Source organism: Drosophila sechellia, chromosome 3L (genome assembly GCF_004382195.2).
Source record: "Drosophila sechellia strain sech25 chromosome 3L, ASM438219v1, whole genome shotgun sequence".
Taxonomy (NCBI): Eukaryota; Metazoa; Arthropoda; class Insecta; order Diptera; family Drosophilidae; genus Drosophila; species Drosophila sechellia.
The window spans coordinates 2,694,524-2,714,057 of NC_045951.1; the positions used below are offsets into that span (position 1 = coordinate 2,694,524).

General features: G+C 43.5%; 1 protein-coding gene across 1 annotated transcript in view; it reads right to left on the bottom strand.

The window, feature by feature from the left end:
* The window catches only part of LOC6610512 (regulating synaptic membrane exocytosis protein 1), a 55,951-nt gene that overhangs the window by 25,609 nt on the left and 10,808 nt on the right, over positions 1-19,534 (bottom strand). The window contains exons 2-5 of the mRNA XM_002035056.2: positions 16,531-16,761; positions 8,261-8,695; positions 3,415-3,550; positions 1,116-1,453 (exon numbers count right to left, since the gene is read on the bottom strand). Coding sequence (XP_002035092.2) covers positions 1,116-1,453; positions 3,415-3,550; positions 8,261-8,296 — 510 coding nt within the window. The 5' untranslated portion in view covers positions 8,297-8,695; positions 16,531-16,761. The remainder of the gene's footprint in view (positions 1-1,115; positions 1,454-3,414; positions 3,551-8,260; positions 8,696-16,530; positions 16,762-19,534) is intronic.

The window sequence follows — 19,534 nt, forward strand, 5'->3', positions numbered from 1 at the left end:
TCCTCCGAGTGACTGAAATCAAATTCCCATTTGGCATCGACCATATCTGGAGTTCATGAGCTATCGAATGCCTGGCGAGTGGCCAGTGTGGTATGCTCTAAATGATTATTTCAGCTGGGAAGCCTCCATGAGTCCAGGGATGGGACCACAATACACAGCAACCGACTCCACCTCCGTCCGCTCCATCGGAATACCCATAATTACACTGGGTGGGTATGACAGGCGGTTGTGGGCTGGTTGTGTGCTGTAGTCAACGCCCATGAACATCAATTTCAATTAGCCAAAGTGGCCAGGTTGACAGACAAACGTTAAATTTTATGTTCAGGGCGTTGGCGTGGCTTCTTGACAAATTACCACAAGTTCGGGTGAAGACAATGTTGCATGGTGGTGGTTATCAATGATCATTATGCGGCAAGTGTTGATAGGATGTCGGAGCGACAGGACAAGGAGCAGCACATCGGAGGAGTGCAGCAGAGGAGGGCAGCTACCCGCTGCCGGCGATGCCATTTAATCTCGTTAATTCGGCCTTTATCTTGTTAATGTCCCGCGATGAATAGGCCGCAGTTAAGCCCAGTTGGCCATTGTTACCGAACCCCTTTTGCAGCGCCAGTAATCTAATTTATGTGCACTGACTCCCACCTCCCATCGCTGGCCACCACCCCCCGCAGACATTAACACAGCAAAAAACAAGTTTAAAGCTTTGAATGTTTGAAAAAAAACCCTTATTAGTGACAGATTAAAAGTGGCAAATAAATAATCCTAGAATTCATGCATATGTTAAAGATGCCAGACATTTTTAGTAGCTAGTCCTGAACTTCACTAATTTTTATCGGCTATGCCGAACGGAATTGCATCGTCTAACTTTTAAAAGTACTTCTACTGCATATTTAATTTCTATGTTAAAAGGATATTTCCATGCCTGGAAATATTTCCCCTCTGCGACCCTCAACTAATTTTTTATTAATGAAGTGCCGCGGCAAGCAGTGTTTATTTCTGCCGCGAGAACCGCGCGACCATGGCGCATTGCCTAGTGGCCCGGAAGGTGCATCCTGGCCAGCCCATGGCCGGACCCTCATCCTGTTGCTGACTGGTAGACTGGCAACTTGGCAACTTACCGCATCCTCATGCTCGTCCAGCTTGCTGTAGCTAGCGCAGTCCTCGCACACTCGCTGCTGGCACTCGAAACACGTCTTGTGGTAGTCGTCCGGCTTGAAGGACTTCAGACACACCCGGCAGGCTCCGGCCCTTCGTCCTGGCTCCTGTTTGGCCGCCGCCCCGCCTCCTCCGCCGCCCGCTGTCGCCGTGCCGCCGCCGGTGCTGTTGTTATTGTTGTTATTCAGACTGCTGCCGTACTCCTGCTGCTGCTGCTGGCTTTGATAGCTGGGCGAGCCGTAACTGCCGCTGGTATCCGCATCCGTCGGCACCAGCGAGGGGCGTGGCGACATTTTATTAACTGGAAAAGAGACAGAGGAAAAGCGGGCGGGCTATGTAATCAATTACTGAGGCAACCGAGCAACCAACCAGTGAATGCAGCCCCTTGTCCAATGGAAACTTGTTGATTTTCCGCTGATTGCATGCACTATAGTCTGTGGACTGACCCAAATGCAGTGTGTGTTTTACCCGAAGCCGCACACTCTCTTCTATGCTTAATTTGTTGTCAGCGCACATAATTTGTTTGGTCTGCTAATTGGGCAAGCGACAGGCAGGCAAATGCAATAAATATAACAATAATCGGATAAAACGGAAATTTTTGGACAGCCTTCGTTACTCATTAAACGCGATGATCGGAAAGGATGTAGGGTAAATGGCAGCTAAATCGGATAATTTCCCACTGCTAAACATTGCTGTAGTTTATTTCTCGAACTGCACTAGAACTACTGACTAATATATGCACATCCTTTAATGAAATACCTATTTAATCAATATAAAACAATGATCCGATGTAGCATGTACGTTTGGTGTGGAGTAAAATTATGGACAGAAAGCTTACTAAAGCACTCTCTTAAATTACATAAAATCACTTATGCAACGTTTAATTTTTTATTCCGATTGCGTTTTTTTTTTTGTGCAGCGGAACTACCTGGAGAAGTGAAGCCTTTTCCCCAGAACTGGCACACATTTATATGATTATATGCTTATACACCGTTTGTGTTTTATATATATTGCACCCTTGAGAAAATGGCGAAAAGTTTATGCGGCCCGGAAAAAGTCGCGGTGCATTAGTCACAGTCAGAAGACAAGGACAAAGGCGGTCTTTTGTTGTGCGCCTGGCATTGCTCATACGCACAGTTGCACCTCGTGCTTTTTCACCTTTTGGCAAGTCACGCTTGACATTTTCAGCCGTAAAAGTGGCATGGTAAATATAAAACAATGCTAGAGAGAGAGAAACCGGCGAGGAAAAACCTTTTCCCTTTTTGTTTCAAAAAGCGATTTTACCTGCTCAAGGGAGCACTTAGGTGGCAGGAAAGATAAAAGAACTGCGCAACTATTAAAGTATTTGCAAGTTTTTCTGCTTTTAAATTATGTGTCAGCTCCTCACTGTGGTTGGCCACAAAAATCTGGAAGCTTGCCAACTGGTTGGGGGCACTTTCGCTGAGCTGCATCCTTTGGGGAGTCGAAGGGAACTCGAGTGCCAAAATATTTGTCCAAATTATGTGCACAAATCTGTCTTGTTCTTTTACGATCCTGCTAAATAAACATCGTGAAATAAGATTTCATTTCGTTCTAATAAATCGAATGGCTCGGCAATAAAATCAAAAATCCACAGCTTTCGCTTAGCTGGTGGCCAACTAAATTGTGATAAAAATAACACAAAAGTCAACACAACATTCTCATGTTTCCCGCTGCTAAATAAATACACCAGTGCTCAAGATAATAGTAGTTTCAACATTATTCCAACGCATTTCTTCAAGCTTTTAGTACTGGATATACTAAAGTGTTTGCTCTGCGCTTATTAATCAATATATAGAAGCCAATAAGAATTTATAGTCTTGGCATCGTCCGTAGTGAACTACTGCTATTACTTTGAACTCAGCTGTGGCTTGGGTGGTGCTAAAAACAGAAGTCACCGATTTTATTGACTTTGTCGCAGCGTTTATGGACTCCATAACACAGTGTGAATGGCGATGACTTGGCATGCAGCATCCGCTGACCCCTTACATTATTCAATATGCGATGCAAACGAGCGTGAGCAGCAAATATATTGCGTATACGCACCGTTAGCCGCCGAATGCTCATTGCTGCGACTTACGTGCTCTCGCAAAAACACACACAAAGTTTGCTCAAAGTTTAGCAAGCAGCTTTACGGGCACTTGTATGAAAATTCATGCCATAAATTCGCATGCACTTACGGCAAGGATAACCGCCCAGAAAACATCTACACATCTACACATCCACAACTACAATCATGCTTACCTTTATCTGTGACGGTGAGCAGCGAGGAGGAAATCGTAGCCTTCATCTTGTTCAGGGCCCCCGTTTGGGAGGCCCCTCCTCCCGAGTCCGCTGCATGCTGCTGCCGTTCGCTGGTCTGCTCGTCGGTGGCCACCATCTGCGGAAAACAGGAGAGGAAAAGCGGAAAGGTGAGAGGTCAGCGCGCGGGGCTCAGAAAAGGTGGATAAACATTGGCGTATCGCCCTGTGGGTTTGATTTTCTGCAGCCGTAAATCTTTATTTCGGTCTTGGCTCGCCATGAACGTAAAACGCGCAGCAAAATGACGGGATTATTGGCGTGTATTACAAAACCAGGTTTCCTTCCTATATCAGTTAAAACATTTGAAAAATTTTTAAAAATCATATTATTTTTATTAGTAGTATATATATAAACTACCACGTAAAATCAATATTTTTTGGCCAAATAGAAAATGAAATACCTTTTTGTGCTCGTAAATGAATTTCAAATCGGTTTGCATTCAAACTTAAAAAAAATATGTTGGTAAATTTTTTGAAAAAACAGATTTACCATCATCCCTTACAAAAAATGAAAAAATTGGTCAAAAAATATTTTTTTGAAAAATAGCTGTTAAGTAATAGGGTTCGTTATTTGTGGTTATGAGCTGCACAAAACAGTCATTGATTGTGCTCTGTGACAATTTTTTTCCAAGTTATGGAAAAAAATCGTACATAAAAATTCAAATTATGCTAAAAACTCCTATGTCCATTTTCGAGCGAAAAATAAGCAGTATTTTATCTATAGTAATAAAAGTACTGATCCAAAAATAGAATGTTCTACATCATTGAACTCGTAATCATCATGCCAATCAAATGTAATTCACACATTAAAATGTTAAATTTTGTTGAATTTTCGGAAAAATTGATGATGTAACCCCTTGCAAAAAATGGAAAAATTGCCCAAAAAATTATTTTTTAAAAATAAAAAAAAATCGTTAGTTTTGTTTTTAAGCTGCATAAAACACTGATTGCTTTCGCTCTGTGTCGATTTTTTGCCAAGTTATGCCAAATTAACTAATGAATATTTTAGGGTTGGCCTCATTTTTTATGGGACTTTAACAAAAAATTTCTTTTTTGGTATCTGGCGGATGAACACCCCATTTCTGTCTCTTAAGCTTAGAGTGAGTGATCATTTTTATACCCATAGCTTAACTATACTAGACGAATATAATCATCAAATTCCCAGCCAGGGAGCAGTTTTCCCTGTGAGCAGGGTTATTACCTTGATGTTTCTCAGATTTTCTCTGATTTTTTGCGCAGTCATCACGGGCACGCAGGTGAAAGTAACGCGGTACGTTTTATTCGATTTTTTTTGTGTTCCGCTGGAGGCATCTGAAGCGCAACAAATTGCCAAGAAATCGTAAAGTGTGGCAAGTAATTTTTGATTAAACAACGAGGCACCAAAGGCGGCATCCACCAGCCGGAGAGTCTTTCAAAAATTGCCGTCATTCTTTTTAATGCACACAGCCTGTAAGAAGGGGGCTTCACCGGGCTTAGCCGTCTTTGTGTGTGTGTTTCAGTGTTCCGGGCAGGAGGATAACAATTGGAGGCGACTGGCCGACCAGCCGAGCCCCGAAAACATAAGTGCTGCTCTGCTCTGTCAGCATTTTATGAAGTGGAAATTTTCTATTTGCCAAAGCGCCAACGAAACCGGAACAAACAGCCACACAGTTGAGTCCACAGAAAACAAATGGTGGCACTGTTCTTAGCCAGTATCTCTGAAAACCTCTTTCCCAATGTCTAAACCTTTAAATTAGAGTCGGTTACTCAGAACGTTATGCCTGCAACTAATTACTTTAACTGTGATATCATGTTACACTGCCTGTTTAATGTATAATCCAACGTCGGGATTAAGTACTACAATGGATTATAATATTTTTTCCTATGCATTACGGACGATCCATATAGTGCAGCCATCTCGTTCGCACAGCGCAAATTACACTAAGTGCTTTGGCTGCAGCGCTTTCGGTTGCCTACCTTTGTGGGCGGGTGGGGGCTTTAGAGGGTTAAGGGCGGGCTTTGCGGGGAGTGGGTTGCCCAGGGGGTCAGGATCCTACTCTGGCGGGAACTAAGCGGCATCTAGTGTCAGATTATGGCCGCATTGTGCTCAGCCCGGGCTACATTTTTGATGATGTCATTTGATGTCGGCCTGGTAATATTCATGCTGCGGATTTATGGGCTCCTTTCTCCCTACATTTTGCCTGCCAACTTTGCCGGGAAGCCCATGAAATCTTAGTGTAATGTATAGTTGTTTGCTCGGCGGTCTTCCTGCCCAGATCCCACCTGCAGCCCAGAAACCCCACTTAATTTATGTGCTCAGGTGTCTGACGCCATTTTTCTTGCGCACGGGTAAACTACTCGGCATTCCTCATGGTTTCAGCTCCTCCCACAGCTCCTCGCACAATTATTGCCGTGTTAATTCTGTCATTTATTATGATTTTTTGCTCCGTCTGGCCCGGTCTGGGTCTTATGGCCCGAAGCCGCAAATAGTTTCATGTTTAGTGCCGAAAATTATGTGTTGACGTTTAAAAGCTGCTGTTGCCTCCTTTCCTCGCCCTCCCTCGCATTTTCCGACACTTTTCCACTCGCTTTTCCCCGACACAACAATAATATGGCGCGCAATATGTGCGCCCTTTATGGCCGCAAAGTATGCTACATAAAACAGCAGTCAATGGGAAAAGAGATGAGGAGAAAGTTGGTCGCCAGCAGGGAGAAAGTTGCGCCTTGTCAGCCGTGAATGAATGCGTTTGCATTCCGCCAGGACAGCATCCTTGCAGTCGGAATGGAAATCAATAGCAAATGAAACGAAAGCTGCGAGCAAATACTTTGCCACTTAAAAGTTGCGCACAAGTTTATAACGAATGTCTTGCACAAATGGTGAGGACACGTTGCGAATTTTCTGAATTTAGTTTCAAATTGGATATAATATTAATTGGGAATACTAATTTTGTACACGGAATGTATACAATATTAATTATCCAATTCAATGAATTCAAAAGAGCATACAAAACTGCTGCTATCTGCTCACCACGACTGTTTTTAAAAGTTTGCAGTTATATAAAGTTTGAGAGCTCAATAAATATTTTATTCAGGTGCAAAAAGTTTTCTAATTGCAACCAAGTTAATAAGCAAGAAAATTACCAGAGACTTTATATTTAATTATTACTTGTTGCAGCCAACTAATGAACACCTCTAACTAGTTGCTCCTCCAATATATTTGATTAAATAGCTAAGTCTGATGCAAAATGTGTGTGTTTTCAATACAAACGATAAAACTAATTATCATCAGTTTATTTGGTACACCATTCCAAGCAGAACTTATCTTTTCCCTATGTGTAGCAAATAGTTTGTGGGGCAGGCACGTGCTTGTCATTGGGCTCAAGGCCCCGTGTTGCCTGTTGCAAGTTGCAGCTGCCTGCCGCCTGTTGCTGTTTATGGCCTGCACCCAGGCACAATAAAGTGCAGCACACTGACAGCAAGGGGCAACCGACTGGGACACGTGTGGTCAGGATGGAATGGAATGGCCGGTATGGGATGGCCTGGCCAGGATCTGTCCACAGGCGAGTCTAGGGGCCACCGCAAGCAAATGGGTAACGAGCCAAGTGCGGCAGTGGTCAGGGAACTTTACAGCGGCCGGACTATTAAGGAAATTGCTGCAAATAAACTGCAGGAGGTTGTGCAGCTGGCGGGCCTCGTGCTCTGCACTCACGGTCTAGTGCCCCGGAGTGTCCTTTGATGTCCTGCGGTCCCTGCGCATTTGTCTCCAAATTCCAGAACGGAATGGCCCGACTGGTTGTTAGGCATTTGAATGGCAAATAGAAAAACTTTGCCAAAGCCCTTTTGCCAACAGATTGCTAACGGACTGTCAACGGCTCATCATTGTCTTGAGATGGGTTCCTTTGGCTTGGAAGTTGGGCCGCTTTGATTTCGTGCTTCATTTGGTCTAATCAAACTTGGCGAAAACACAAAAATCTGCAGCATTTAGTTGGCTGGCATTTGCTTGTCGGCCGGCATTTCCCCAACTTCGTTTTTATTAACTTTGCAAAGTATTTTCTGCCAAACCGGAATTTCTACGGAATTTACACTCATCGAGGGCTTTTCTTTTCTTTGCTTTTCCCCTCCCTTCCCTTTTATTTTTGTGTTATTCTTGGCTTCACACGGCCATGTATAATTTTATTCCTTATTTTCCCCTTGCTGCCCGATCCCGAAAACAATTTCCGCATTAAAAAAGGGACACCAACTCGGGGCAGGTGCTTCGCAGGATAACTGAACCACTTCGATTGTTGCCAGTCCGTTTTCGTTTATTTTTTTGTGAATTTTTGATATTTTTTGGGCTCATAAACAAAAGGGAAAATCAGTCGGGCGGGCAAAGCATTTAAAGGGCTTTTTAATTAAAAAGTTTTGTTTGCCCTTCCGACAGGCGTTTGTTTTTGAAGCCTGTTTGAGAAGATCTTAGGCGATTTCTAATGCATGAACTTTAACCTGCAGCCGTGTTACGTTATGCAATTCTTCGGAATATTGGAAATTATAAAATGGATGAATTCCTTAAATATATTCCATTAATTGGCTATGGAGAAGTTCTTAACGATTTACATTTAAGTGCGCACTTCGTGGGCAGAAGGCAAATGAATTAAAATTCCGCTTTTATTGCATTTCATTTGCTACTCATTATCATCGGGGAATAATAATTAAAGAATCATAACTGGCGAATGAAAATGAAATTAAGCATAAATTACGAGCTTCTGCCAGTGACAACAATGCTGGCTGGCTATGTGATTTATATATTCATTAAATATCGAAGTGTCACTTACCTTTTTCATGAATGACATCACATTTGTTGGCAACATTTTGAAGGTTGTTTTTACTGGCCCTTTCCTTGCTTGAAAATGCGTTTCTCGTTCGTTTCGCTTGTGTATTTAAAGTGCAATTAATCATGCATCCGCCGTGTTGCACGGTGCGTATACGTTATATACGTTATGTTCGCTTTGTTCTGCTGGCCGCTGGTAAGCCGCTTTAAGTCATTTCGATTTGGATTGTTTTCGTTCCTCTTGGCCAGGTATTGTTTATTCTCTCCTCTGATGGCCATTTTTCACTGGCCATGTAAATAGGCATTGACAGGGGTATATTGGCATTCCAGTTCTGCATGTTGCGCCAGCTCTCGATCCAGCTCTAGTTGCGCACTTGGCTTTTAATTAACTTTGGCCATAACTCACAAACGGTATTATTGCCGCCGGCTGCAGCTGCTCCTTTTGGCGGAAAAGCATGGAAAATAAACCGAGAAAGAGGCGGAAAATTATAATTAGTCATTTGGCAGTGGGAGAAAGTTGCACGCGGCGCTTAAAGTGCTCAACTCACGGACGTGTAATGGTCCGCTCGGCTTACACCGTACTTAGCCGGGCTCCATAAATTTCCCTACGATAACCATCAACAGTGTTTTGGGTTTCCCCGCTCCCCTGCAGCCAGCCCACAAGCCATCTCGCACACACACGCACATGCGGAAAAGTGGTGAAAAGTCGAGCGGCAAAAGTTTATAAGGCGGAAATAATGTGTCGCCTGGCATGCAAACGTCCCTTTTCCATTGACCTGCATAATATGTTGGCCCTGCTAAGTGGGTTAGCCAACGAAGCCTTAAAGTTAACGCCCGAAAGTGTTTTTCAATAAGACTTTTTTAGCCAGTCTGCAGCAGGAGTTAAAAAGACTTAAGTTACTGAAGTTGATTGCTGGCATATCATCATTACTCTTACACCTAGTATAAAACATTATGTTATGTTTAAACAACAAACTAACATGAAAATTACTTCGTACTCATATAATTCTATTTTATAGATAATCATATATTTATTTTTTCAATGCTATTAAAGAGAGACTATACACTTTTTTTTACCAAACTATTTGGCTGCTGTGCTAAGCTCTTTGGCTGCCTGATAAGCTGCTCTAGATCCGCGCCATCTAGTAGTGCAATCAAAATGCTTTGGCCAGCTTATCGGGCGTTCACTGCAGCTGGGCTGCACTGCAAACAAAGGGGGAAACGAGAACTGTGGAAATAGAATTATTAAATGAAATGACCCACATAGCAATTCAATTGTCGAGCTATACGCTCGATTTCAGCTGCATCGGGGATATGTACTATTTATCTATATGTATGGATAAGCCAGTGCAATGGCATTTGCAATTCCCAATTCCCATTGATGTTCCCAGGACAACGGATTAAAAGCGAGGGATGCCGATCAAGTTTGAAGTTGCAAACTTTGGCCAAGTCATTCACACAGAATGCAGTTCGTTGACAAGGGCTACTATCCCTTTTTTTTGGCCATTGTGCGAGCACTTGAAAAGTTCATAAAAAGTCATTCGAGATAGATCACGACATGGGGAATGTGTTTACGCCCAATGAAATACTCGTCTTCGCAACTCGCCAAATGAGCGGGCGGATGGCGGACAAAGTTTTAAATTGTATTTTGGGGAAATAAAAATTAGTTGCCGCTTGAAGCTGTCAAAATGCCAGCGACAGGACATGCATTCCACGCAGCGAAATCAGGACGAGTTTCGGACGATTTTCGGAGGAAGATGTAAGGCAAAGTGTTACAAGTGTTTGCTCAGCAATTGGAGGTAGAGAGGCGGAGGCAAAGCGGAAAGGTGGGCGCGGAAAATTGGGTGGAAAAGTGGGCGGGGCGAGAGCGACGACAGGCTCTCGTGCTTACACAAGCTTAGCGCGCAAGGATGTGCTCATAAATTGTAGCTTTTCGTGGCCGTTGTTGGTGTTGGTAACAAGCATGAAATCACATGAGCACACACATTCCGAAATCAACAGGACGAGCGAGTGAGAGAGAGAGAGATGCTGCAGGACGACAGGACGCAAGGACGAGGCTGGATGCTGGCAAAGTTCCAGCCAACTTGGTCGGCTGTAGTTGGCACCCAGTTAATTAGCGCGAAATTGGGAGAATGAGTTTTCGAATCGGGGCGGGCTCCGGGCCAAAAGCGAGCTCCCCTCGGGCGCGTAGCCTTCGTCCTGTGCATGCTAATGAAACTGATCAGATTGCCATTAGCATTAAAGGTCGCTGAAAGTATGCGTGTGAGTGTGTGTGTCCTGGTGTGCGTTTGGTTGAAAATAATACATGCATTAAATAAAGTCCAACAAGATTTATAACCCACACGCTTAGATCCTGTGCAGCACCCCGGACCCAAGGACATCGCAATTGTCACGCACAGGCAAACAAAGCTGGCCAAAAAAAAAAAAACAACAGGCCGTAACCGAAGCAAATCGAAATTGAAACGCTCCAATATTAAAAGAGACTAATACACAGAAAAAAAAGGTTTAAATTAATTAATTATCACTTCATTTCAAGTTACTAACTTGGAAACCTACAGCTTATAGTATGAGGTCCTTTTTACATTAACCCAACAAGAATTATATCCTGTGAAGAACACACTTAGATTTAATCACTGCGACATTTTTCTTAGTGGATGCCCATTTAGATTTTGTTATTTTTCCGTGTGTGGGCTGCAGCAAACTTTCAATGTCCGGCGATTTATTGGGACTAACGTCGGACGGGGTGTCAAAGTGAATTGTTATGCCGGAACGTGCATGGGACACAAATGAAGTGCAGGCCAGTACGAAATAAATGCAGCAAAAATAAGGCAGAAGCAATTCCTCTGCCAAATGAAGCGCAACAGCCTTTCAGCCGGAATTCTGCCAAACAAAAAATTCACCCTGAGCAGCATCAGGTCCAATTGCAGTTGAGAAATCGCAGCGCAGTTCATAAATAAACCGGACAGCAGGGGGCATCGTTGGAACCACCAGAATCACCAGCAGTGGAGACCAGCTGGGAAACCGACCTCATGACTGGCATGAATGAAGCGTTGTCAACAAAGCCAAGTGATGAAGGATTTCCCCGGCGAGTCTGCAGATTACAAGCCCGGAGTTCAAGCCCCTCCGATTCCTTTCTTGTTGCCTTGTTGCTGGGCTTGTTAACACACTCCGTGTTCCGTTCTTATAGCTCGGAGTGGAGGGGATGCAGGGAATAGCAAGGACCCGGGCCAGGATAAGATGAGTGCCGAGTTACCCACTCCATCTTCCGACTACTTGAGGTGCCTGCACAAAAAGTGTGTGTGTCACTTGAAACTATGAAGAATCATAGTTTATCGATCTGGGAGGAAATTAATTTGGCCTGGAGAACGAGCGAAAATTTGGAGGGGAAAACTTTCGAGAGCAGTGGAACTTTCAATGAGCGACAGGACAATCCAAAGACACGTGCAAGCTGCTTTAAATATACATTTTATGAACTCCAACTTTTCAACTAAGTCACTCAATGGAAAGAGTTAAGCCAGTTTATTTTGAATGGACATCGAATGAATGTTTGTTTGAGTGCTGGTTGTCGATTAAAAATAGTTGATGTTTCACCTTATATATTTTATAAGGTTACCAGCCTTTAGTGTTGTATGTATCCCATCAATTAATTCACTGCTCTGTAGACATCAGATTTTGGTACAGTGCCGCCACAACGACAGGCGACATTGTTGGCCGAACTGGATTTTTAATGAACCAGCGACCGCTGCCTGTTTGCTTCTGGTCATCAGGACAAAAGGACATCGGGACTTGGAACTGCCAAGTGGCAAGTGGCAGACGGCGTACTGGATGTCAACACCATCGCTGGCTAATTGACAGAGACGGGCTTACGTTGCGGCTACACGATCTTGGGCCGTGTTTCCTGCCGCCTCGAAAGTCCTTGGAAAGGCTTAATTGCTGGAAATAAACCAAAGTAGGGGATGGAATGCGTGAGGACTGGTCGAACAGATTGCCGCCACTGATTCTGATTGTGAATCGAATGAATCGGGCAGCACATGGCACTCCCATTGACATGGCCATTTCCATTTACAATCGTACTCAGGATTTTCGTAATGCGGAACACGTACGCGGCGAAATGAAATAAAACTACGCCCACTGCAAACGTTGAGCTTTTCGCAGGAGCACAAACAAAGGCTGGCAATCGTTTAAACTGCTGGCAAACTCAATTATTCAAATGCCAGGGGGAGGCGGGAGTCATTGGAGCGGGGAGCGTGGCAAGGAGTAGAGAAGGGGGCGTGGCAAGGCTTATGTGCCTCAAGTGGCACTCGCTTTGCGGTCGCACACGACGATACTTGCAACCTGACGTTTAATCAAAGCCAAAGCAAAAGCCTAAGCAAGAGTCCTTCAGAAGTTTCATGGCTCGATTTCATCTGAAGCACCTTCGTTCTGCTGCGTGGCCACAAAACTGTTAACACGTCGTTCTCCATATCCTGTCGCCTATATCCTGACTTTCATCTTAATTGAAATCGAATCAAAGTTCACTCAACAAATGAAATTGTCTGCTGCACGCATTGTTCGAGTGATCTGTTTTGGCCAACTGTTGCTACCAACTAATGACCTGGCATTGTGTTTGGTCCCGGGTTTTACACTCAATTTGCTGGTATTGTGGCTTATTGTTTCATAAATTATTTATTAGAAAATTTTATTTGCTCTTGGTCTCGCTCTCTTTCACATTGTTTGTGCCCTTGGCCCAAAGGGAATTGGCCCGGCATTGTGTGGGGATATTTGATTATGATTCCAGTTCGGAAACCGAAACTGGGACATGCACTTCACAATGCCCCAGAAGTTGCGTGCCACCATTTGGTCGATTGGATTATGGAACCAATATTGTCCAATCCAAAATGCGTTCGATTCCTCCTTCAGATCTGATTACACAAAGCTTGCTCGGGCACTTATTGGACAACGGACTCCATCGCCCGAAAGTACCAAATGCTATAGTCAACATCAAACGACTGTGCGAGTGCTTAGCAAATATTACGCATACGCCCTGTTTGCTATTGGGGGAAATTACGCATACGCCGTGTGCACATCACACATTACGACAGTGAGAGAAAAATGGTAATTGTACGCAAGTAATCTCGCATCTAGATACGATTTCCTAAAATAAAATATCTATAGAAATAGTTCTATAAAATTTGCTTCGTTCTCTGGAGTTTTCAATTCAAAAAAAAAAAATTAATATAAAAAAAATATTTAAATATCAATGAGATTGTTCTTCCACTGCACAGCAATAAAGCTCCAGCCAAATCAACTTGATATGGATATGGGCACAAAACCCCTGAGCGCACCAGACGCTCATTACCGCTTTGTAAAATGTGCAGCTCGACGACTATTTTCTTGCATGACAACACGCAACGCTGCCACGCCCCCTGCCCACGGGAGGGTGGGGGCGGTTGGAAAGTGGAGACGTCGCATTTTCGCATTTATGGCGTCGCGCCAACGTGGCAACTCATTAGGAATGCGTGAAATTTGACACAGTCTCATCCGAATTTAAGGACGAAGACAGTACCTAATTGTCGCTGTTGTCGTAAAAGAGGGGAAATGCTGCTTAAATTCTTATTAGAACATCATCTCTGCGCATCTTTCGAGTTATGTGCTGCAAAAACTTAACATTAATTACACACGGCTGGCATAGAAAATAAAATCAAACGGAGCGTAGGACAAAAAGTGTGTGGTGTAAAAAGCGAACCTCATAAGAACAAAACCCCGACCAGCCAGAAAAAAGGCTTAATGGCCGTTAAGCGATGGCACGACCGTAAAGATTTCAGCGGACTGGGAAAAAGAGAGCAAAGTGACCGCAATTAATTAACCACAAGGCGGCGAATGCCGCTGGCAATAAAAAATAATTATAATTATTTTCAGCAAGTGCTCGCCAAACGAGATACACTCATAAAACAAGGCCCAAAAGCTCGAATTTAGGTAGATACTTGGTAATAATTCTTCTAGATTAAAGAGTAACTCAGTAGGTTTCTGATTACAACTCTATGAATATTTTATACATTGCTTGAATATTGTACCATTTGATAAGTGTAGCCTTAGAAAGGATATTCTTTAGGCTGAAAACTTTTACTAAATAATACAAAGTGCTAGGCACTCGTTGCGTAATTAAATGGCAGGGCAAAGGTTAAGCTGTTAGGGCTGTCAAGGCCCGGCCTTTGTGCTCGAACATATTGCCAGTTAATTATTTAGCATATGCATGAAGGATGTACCAATGTCAATGTCAATGTCGAACTGTCGGCCAGCTAAACAAGCCGTAAAAGCAGCTCAACGGCCTCATGAACTTTAGCAGCGCATCTAATGCGAATTCAATGTCGTTCTGGCCTTCTAACTTCTACCTTCAACTCCTCCCACCCAGCTGCCTTCAACTCGTCCTTGGAAGGACGACCTCGTGGCCCGTCAGCAAAGTCAATTAAAAATATGAGCGCAAACTAAATAAATTGTCATAAATATGCCAAAGAGCGCATGACACACTTTCTGCCAAGGACATCCAGGCAACCTGCAACCGGGCAACCTGGATTTAATCCATTTGCTGTGGCTCCTTCTCAACAATACGCATAATCATGTCTACCATCCATACCCATGACTTGGGCGTATGCTGTCATTACAGTTATTGCTCGCACTGTCGTACTCCAGTTGTTGTGCTTACTTATCGTGCCACACATAACATGTGTCTGCGCTGTCGCAGCTGTCTGTCTGCGGTGCTGCAGGAACCCATTTCCCTGGCGCCTTCAGCTGTCTCCTCCGGACCCCAGTACCGCCACCACAGCCATTCCGACATTCCCTGCATGGCACCACAGAGGAGGTGGAGTCCTGTGAATTGCAGTGCAAGTACTCGGGGATTCACGGAGGAAAATAGCATAAAAGCAGGTTACCGCAGGATAATTCCACATGCTCCTACTTAAAGCGGAATAAAAGTTATGCGGAAATATCCGAACTTACTATTTACTCAACTAAAAAGTCTTCTGTTGGCAGGTATTTTTAATTGAAAAAGTTCAGTTACTCATAAAGAAAATGTATATATTAATATGATAATAATTATGTGAAAATATATGAAAAGGCAGAGGATAAAGGAAATACTATTTGAAACGGGGAAATATCGTATATAACCTTTCATTGCGAATGCAAATTTCAATCCTTAATTCGCTCGGAAAATTAAACAAATCTGCGCTGAAGGAAGGTCAAATGTCAGACCAGCAGACAGACACATATTTAATACCCACAATTGCACACAATCCGCCCCACTAGTTTGCCCTTTGCTGCTTTATTATTTATGAAATATTCAGCACTTATATTCATTAATTTGATTGCGATCCGAATTGATGCATTTTTCATATGGTCTGTCAAATTGGTTTTAACTTTCTAGCGGGAGTGAGCGAATTGAAATGGCAAATTGGACTAATTCGGTCTGATGAAGCGCTAATTACACGCGATTCCAGCTCCGATTTCATGGTCGTCTGTCCGGGGCGAATTCAATTAAATCCGCGAAAGGCGAGAGCCTTGGGCTATATTGATTACAATGTCGCGCAAAAATCAACAAGAGCCCTGGTAATTTATGACAAATCGAGGAAAGTAAACACCACCCTGCGTTTGATGTTTTCGTTGTGTAACATATTGCGCATACGCCGCGTGGCCAGTCACAGCCTCAAGTCATTTTTCATGATAACGTATTTAACATACATATTAATCAAAGGTGGCGTGGGCGTGGCAAACCGCAGCGAAGGCATTCTGTTATTGAACCCCACAATTTAAATTGATCCGCCAGCAATGGCAAAGGAATAGAAGTAATTGCTGCGGTTTGCCATCCCAGGACGCGCAGATACTGAAAGACGCCAGCGGAGGCCATTATTCGACCGCACATCCTTGCCAGGACTCTCCACTCTTGGCCTGTGGAATGCCGCCGGCATCGCATATTGTTCGGGTCCTCGATTGTGCAACTCAAACCTAATCATCTGCGCAGTGTAATCCCATCATTTGTAATGCATACTCACTCGGGGCTTACGGAGGGATCACTGGGGAAAAAAATGCCCTAATTAGTATACATTCTATAAAAGGAAACTTTTTTATACAAGACAGTAACACATTTAATATAGGTACTTAATAATTATTTTTTTATAAAAGATTTCTATAATCAAATGATGGTAGCCCAAAGCTTGTCCTAGTTTTTTTCCGTGTAAGCCCAGAAATACCGCAGTAAGTTGTAGGCAGGCCTCTCACCTGGCCATTGTGGCAACAAATTACCTGTGCGATTTGATTTCATTTCCGTTCAGCCGCCACCGCCTTCAGTTTCATAAACAGACTCGGATTCGTGATTTCGACTATGGCTACACCTACGGTTCCAGATCCTTTGCCATCTGAACCATCATCAGCATTGAGTCGGCATCGTGCTGCTCGATTTGTTTTGCGCCGTCGATGTGCATTCGGTTTTTGGCTTTCGATTTGAAATCGGGCTGCGTGGCTGGGACTGGAGGTCTGCAAGGATACGAGCGGAGAGGAGTTGTGGTGAGCATGTCCTGGCATTAGACAGCTGTCGAATGTGAAATGTGGGGCATAAATCAAATGTTATATTCGGCCGGGCGAAAGGCCCTTCGCTTGAACGGCAGGCAGGCTGGCAATCCATATGTTTCAAATTTATCAATTTTCATTCGAGCTGAATCAATCTTAGTTAACTAACGTAAATTTAATTTCCACGCTCCTCGATCTATAGTTTCTCTAAAGGGGATAATTGTATTATTTTATAACATTTTTGCTTAGCCTAGGAAATATGTAAATTTAATTGAGCGCTCGTGACACTTTCCATTATCGATTCTGTTTGAATGGGCCCTTTGCGAAATACCCTCTCTATTAATACTTTATCACAACAGCTGACTTTTCTCCATTTACTCCGGGTACTAAGTACCTACTAAGCCCCCAAAGTGCAGGGAAAGTATATTTCTATCATAAATTCGGCTGACTTGAAAACTTTTCGACGGCTGTGGCATTTGCGGCCCTGTAGCTGTTGCTATAGCTGTAGCTATGTGTATACAGGATATATATACACAAAGATATATACTAGATGTGGCTGGATCTGAAGGCTTCTTGTGGCTGTTGTCGTTACTCTCGTAATTATGAAAGTTGGCCAACTGGGCTGCGGTCGCGCCTTCCCTGGGGCATTCAAGTTCCTCACAATGGTGCTCCTTATTTTGGCGCCCCTAAGTATGCAACAGCAAATTGTATGTGCGGAAATTGAAGGATACCATGGCCATGGTGTGGGCATATTTTTTGGCGCAGGACATCCTCATTACGTTCAAGTGGCACATTTAGAATGCAGAATTTCTGTGGCCAAAACTTTGGGCGACTCCGAGCTGTGTTGTTGAAAGTTTATTTAAATTAGTAAATGAGAAATGTAGTTGTTGGCCGGAAGCTGACGATGTCGTTCGTTGTCAGGCTAGGCCGTCGACAGCTCGAAAAACAAGGGCATAAATTACACAAAGGCATCTGAGGATGTCTAAGTCCAACTACGAGTCCATTTTCGACAGCATCAAAGTCACTCAAGCACACGGGCCACAGCCGAAAAACTTGGCCGAAAGTATGCAAAAGTCAGGTCGGAGTGAAATTATGAAGCACTGCCAAATTCTTTCAAATTGCCAGACTGCCGGTCTTCCAGTCAAGCAGTCAACCAGTCGGTTAGTCAGCCAGCCAGTCAGACATTCTGGACGAACGTGCCGGGAGCTCTGCGTCTGGACCTGGGCGAGAAGCTAACCCTGGCCACGTAGCCACTTCACTTCGATCCCCTGCTAACTTGTTTTGTTCAATCAACAACAGGGCTATATTGCTATTGCCAGGCATTGTTGGTGCCCCCCACCCACACCCTTCATTCGGCCTTCAGCGCCGCTGTCGCCCGTTTGTTTGTCTAAGTGAAGTGAAGTGTGCCAAAGATATTTGCGCCCGATATTCGTCCAGGCATTTCGGGTTAAGGCCTGCTCCCAGTGACTCCTACAGCTACAGCTTTTAGTTGTGCACTGCGAGAAAAGGACATACAAGTCGCCCAACAAGTAAAAAGCTTTCGAATAATATCTTCGATTGGCCAAACTAGTATTTAGAACATATTATTACGACAACGTTAGCAGTTTTGAGGTATGAATTGCTGTTTGTAAGTAAATTATACAGGATAAGTATCTACATATTGTTCTCTCTGCAATCGAATAGGTAAAGACATACTTATGGGCAAATGACTGTATCACTCAATAGACGGAATATGACAAAGAGCGTACTTTGGCTGATGGAGCAATAACCGGGCTGGCAAACAAGTATTTCACTTGAAGCGCCGCCCTGTCTAATGAGCCATCCTTTCAGCCGGATTTCGTTTCCTGGCGGCGGAAGAGCACCGGACACACGTGTGCCTTTGATTTGAATGCGACAAAAGAAATTAGTTCCATGTGCAGAGGGCTGGGGGAGCGTTCAGGCTCCAAGGATTATGTGTAACGAATACAATCAGGCGTGAAGTCTTCTTTCCTTTCTTACGATTCATGGATTCTTCTTGTCTTAATAGCTTGTTTTCAAGTAGCAGGGCTTGAGATGAATGACTTGTACGTAAAATCTCTAGGGGCTTCACGAAAGTTGTTTAGGTGTCATAAAACATTTTACAACACAAATCACAATGAAAGGCAAAATTAAATTTTATATTGCTTTGTTTTAAAGTCTCTGGAGATTATATGCAGACTTGTACTTTTGTTTGGCTCTTGACCCAAAAATAGCCGAGTTGGTATTGAATTGTATGGTACAATTTATGAATTTAGAAACAGATCTGCTTTGTGACATTGCTTGGCAGCACTGGTCGAGCAAACAAATCCTGCCAATTAGCAAGGACATTTTTCAAATGTTACTGTAGAAGAAAGAACTTTTCTGTACAGCAGAAAACCAAGGAACTGGAAAATATTTTTAGTTTTTCTATGGCAGCAAATTAATAAATTCCCAGAAATTGGTTTGGATAGCGGTAGCTTAGCCCAGTTTTCATCCAATCATCAGTTATTAGCAGCCACTCTTTCCGAGCAGAAAAAGCTCAGAGTGGAAACGAAAAAAGAAAACCATTCACTTGTGGAGCGGCATTCACTTTTTTAGGCGACGTTTTAGCCATGCGAGGACGAGAAAGGCAGACAAAAAAAACACTTGATTCATGGGCCGCACTTTTTTCTACGGTCCACCACTGACTTGTAGGCAACATTCAACGAGGCGTTGCGAAAGGATCCGCAATCGAGTCCCTTTT